Here is a 4,490-nt window from a genome sequence, read left to right as displayed (position 1 = left end):
CAGCCAATGTCTGCATGCAGACTTTGTTTTAAAAAAAATCAGTGAAATTGGTATGGGGTACATTTTACTTCTGTTTTCTTTGATACTCTCTCTCTCTCTCTCTCTCTCTCTCTCTCTCTCTCTCTCTCTCTCTCTCTCTCTCGCTCTCTCTCTCGCTCTCTCTCTTGCTTGACAGGATCTTTCTATGTATCCCATGCTTGCCTTAAATGTGTTGGAATCCTACAGATTCAGTGTCCTGAGTACTGACTGGGTTTACAGACCTGAGCCTCCACTAGGCATTGTTAGGTCTGACATTGCTAAAGCACTGAAAAGTTTTCTCAGTCCTGAGCGCTAAGCTTCAGCAGCACTGAAGAGACAACCAATCACATGCCAAGAGTCACAGGGAAATTGGGCTTCCATGTAGGACTTCCACTTCTGCCACTGGGACATGGTCTCTGTAGAGACAGAAACTTGGGGACCAGGAACAATACCTGATTTCCCTTTCTGTCCCCATTTCAGCCTCAAACCCAGTGAGAAACCTGAGGATGGAAGGTCAGAACAACATCTCCATCAACCTGAGCTGGGAGCCTCCTGATCAGTCCTCCCTGCAGGGCCTCANCTACTGGGCCCAGTGCAGTAGACATGGTGGCCAATCTGAGATCCGGAATACAACAGACACCAGTGTCACCGTGGACGGACTTGATCCTGGGTCTTCATATGAATGTTCTGTGTGGGTGGAAAAGGATGGAGTCTATAGCACCAACCAGACTCTCAGTACCACCACAGGTGAGAGCAGACACTATTTCCTTACACACTTCAGCCCTCTCTCTCATTCTTTCCCACTGCTAATATGTTCTGAGTATGCAGCCCACCGTGGCCTGGAGTTCACACTGCTCCTACCAGTACTACCTAGACGCCTGCCTTGTAGGTGTGTATCAGAAAGTTAGGGTGGAATTTTTAACAGGATTGTATCTACTTTATTTTACATGTGTGAGAACTTTGCATGCATGTGTGAAAGTGTACAGGTGCATGCAGTGTCCTGGGACTGAGAAGAGGGTCTATGATTTCTCAGAATTTAACAGATAACTGTGGCCACCCTAGAGTGCTGGGCAGTGAAATCTGTGTCCTCTGAAGCGCTGTACATACTCTGACCTGCTGACTCTTCTCTCCAGCCTCAGGTCTGGTCTCTGATCCCTTTGTTGTTAATGCAATGTGGTAGAGGAGGGCTGGGANCTGCCAGGAGAAGGTGGGGGAAGGTTCAGTGAAGACACATATTTAAGCNTCTNTTTTCTCTGAGGTACTCTAATANGGAGGAAGAGAAAGGTGGCATTGCTCTTCATGAGGGATTTTTTTTATATACCCACATTAATTTTCTCCCCCTCTTTTTCTCGCTCCCTTCCCTCCCCCTCTCTATCTTTCTCTCCCTTCTCTCTTTCCATCCAGACTGCAATTTTTCCCCAGGTTTTCTTTCCAGTCCTTCACATTCTTCCCCCATCTCCCATCCATTTCTCCTCCGCTATTATTCTGATAAGGGCCGTCCTCCCATTGATATCAACCAAACATGNCATATCAAGTTGCAGTAAGCCTAGGCACCTCACCTCATACTGAGACTGGAAGAGGCAACCCAGTGAAGTTAAGGGTCCTTGAAGAGGCCAAAGGATCAGAGACAGGCCATGCTCCAAACAGAAACCCCAGACAAAGATCAAGCTAACAACTGTAACACACAGAGAGGGCCTATGGTCTCTTCAGTCTCTCTAGGCCCCTTTGATCCCTGATTACTTGATTCTGTGTGTGTGTGGGGGGGTTCCTTGTGGTGTCCTAGGTTTCTCTTGAGCCTACAGTTCATCCTTCCATTGTCCACAGTATTCCCAGAGTTCCACCTAATGTTTGGCTGCAGGTCTCTGCATCTGTTTCCATCAGGTGCTGGGTGAAGGCTCTCTTAAGACAATTGCACTAGCTGCCAATCTATGAGCATAGCAGAATATCATTAGGCATCACTTTCGCTCCCAGGTCATGGGCTCATCAGCCTCTGGGTCTCTAGGCACTGTGAGGGGTGGGCTCACTTTCATGGCGTGGGCCTCCACGTGGACCAGACATTCCTCAGTCACTCCCACAATGTCTGGGCCACCTTGACCCCAGCACCTCTGGTAGGCTGGGCCAAGTACATGGAAGGGTTTTGTCTGGGTTGGTGTCTTAGCACCTCCACTTTAGGTCTTGCCTGGTTACAAGAGTTCGTTGGTTCAGACTCCAGATCTCCCATCGCTTGGAGTCTTAGCTAAGGTGACCCTCACAGANTCCTGGAGGTTTCCATTGCATCTTGTTCAGGAGATGCCCCCTCCAANTTCCGCTGTGTCTCCCAGTACTAGCATCAGAGATACTGGACTATCAAGAACATCTCATTCCTGCCCACAACCCATATTTTCCTAAGCAATAAAGTAGGGCTTAGGGGCATGTGTTCATTGGTTTAAAAGTCTTTGGTTTTTTTATTTTATTTATTTTTTATGTTTTCTTGACAGGAGATACCTTTGTATCCCATGTTTTCCGCAAATGTGTGGAAATCCTCCTGCCTCATCTTCCTGTGTGCTAGATTTACTGACAATTATCGTCATGCATGCTAGTTCTGACATTAGTAATGCACTGATAACAGTTTCCAAGCTCTTAGACCTAAGTTTCAGCAGCACCCTAGTGACAACCAGCCACATGCCAAGAGTCACAGGGAAACTGTGCTTCCATGTTAAACTTTCTAGGTCTCAGTCATCCCACCTCTGCCACTGGGTCCATGGTCTCTGAAGAGACAGAACCTTGAGGACCAGGAACAACACCTGATTTCCCTTTCTGTCCCCATTGCAGCCCCAAACCCAGTGAGAAACCTGAGGGTCACAGGTCAGAGCAACATCTCCATCAGCCTGAGCTGGGAGCCTCCTGATCAGTCCTCCCTGCAGGGCCTCACCTACTGGGCCCAGTGCAGTAGACANGGTGGCCAATCTGAGATCCGGAATACAACAGACACCAGTGTCACCGTGGATGGACTTGAACCTGGGTCTTCATATGAATGTTCTGTGTGGGTNGANAAGGATGGAAACNATAGCATCAACCAGACTCTCAGTACCACCACAGGTGAGAGCAGACACTATTTCCTTNCACATCCCTGCCCTCTCTTTCCCCAAACCTCTGTCCTCTTTCTCTCTGTAGTTATTATTATTATTTTTATTTATTTTATGTGCAGTGCTGCTTTGCCTACACATAGATCTGGATGTGGGTGTCTCGTTCTCTGGAACTGGGGTTACAGCCAGTTGTGAGCAGCCATGGGTGTACTGGGATGTGAACCCAGGTCCTCTGGAAGAATGGTCAGAGTTGTTCACACTGAGCCATCTCTCTTACCTCCCCCCCTCTCTCAATCTTCATTGGTTCTGCATATGTAGCCCACACTGGCCTGGAACTCACAACCCTTGTGACAATACTTCCTACAGGCCTGGATTACAGGTGTGCACCACCCCATTTGTCCTGACTTTTTAACAGGATTGTCTCTATTTATCTTATGTGTTTGAGAGCTTTGCCTTCCTGTGTGTCAGGTGTACCAGGTGCATGCAGTGCCCTGGAAGCCAGAAAAGCTTGTAGGATTTCTGCAAATGTCAAAGATAGTTTTGTGCCACCCTGGGGTTCTGGGAACTTTAACTTGGGTCNTCCACAAGAGCAGTAAATGTTATTACCCGCTTACCCATGGCTCCAGCACAATATCTGGTCTCTGATCCCTTTGTTGTGAATGGTAGGTGGTAGATGAGGGTTGGGAGCTACCAGGAGAAGGAGGAACACATAACAATGAAGGCACATATGTAAACTTCTGCTGTCTTCAGCGACTCAAAAATAGAGGAAGGGGAAGGTGGCATTGATTCATGAAAGGAATAGAACAGCCAATATCTGCATATAGACTTTGTTTTAAAAAAAAAAATAGTGAAGTTGGGTATGGGGTACATTTTACTTCTGTGCTCTTTGATTCTCTCTTGCTCTCTCACTCGATTTTTCTTTGCTTGACAGGATCTTTCTATGTATCCCGTGCTTGCCTTAAATGTGTTGGAATCCTACAGATTCAGTGTCCTGAGTACTGACTGGGTTTATAGACCTGAGCCTCCACCAGGCATTGCTAGATCTGACATTGATAATGCACTGATAAAACTTTCCCAGCCCTGAGCACCAAGTCTCTGTGGCACCCTAGTGACAACCAGCCACATGCCAAGAGTCACAGGGAAACTGCTGCTATGTTTGGACTTCCACTCAGCCACTGGGCCATGTTCTCTGAAGAGACAGAAACTTGAGGATCAGGAACAACACCTGATTTCCCTTTCTGTCCCCATTGCAGCCCCAAACCCAGTGAGAAACCTGAGGGTCACAGGTCAGAGCAACATCTCCATCAGCCTGAGCTGGGAGCCTCCTGATCAGTCCTCCCTGCAGGGCCTCACCTACTGGGCCCAGTGCAGTAGACATGGTGGCCAATCTGAGATCCGGAATACAAC

General features: G+C 47.8%; 1 protein-coding gene across 1 annotated transcript in view; it reads left to right on the top strand.

The window, feature by feature from the left end:
- The window catches only part of Ptprh (protein tyrosine phosphatase receptor type H), a 49,419-nt gene that overhangs the window by 7,942 nt on the left and 36,987 nt on the right, over positions 1–4,490 (top strand). Inside the window, exons 3-5 of the mRNA XM_021219603.1 lie at positions 499–765; positions 2,830–3,096; positions 4,337–4,453. Coding sequence (XP_021075262.1) covers positions 499–765; positions 2,830–3,096; positions 4,337–4,453 — 651 coding nt within the window. The remainder of the gene's footprint in view (positions 1–498; positions 766–2,829; positions 3,097–4,336; positions 4,454–4,490) is intronic.

The sequence above is a fragment of the Mus pahari genome, chromosome 19 (genome assembly GCF_900095145.1).
Source record: "Mus pahari chromosome 19, PAHARI_EIJ_v1.1, whole genome shotgun sequence".
Taxonomy (NCBI): Eukaryota; Metazoa; Chordata; class Mammalia; order Rodentia; family Muridae; genus Mus; species Mus pahari.
The sequence above is the reverse complement of the archived record's forward strand: the minus strand, read 5'-3'. Positions and strand labels throughout refer to the sequence as shown.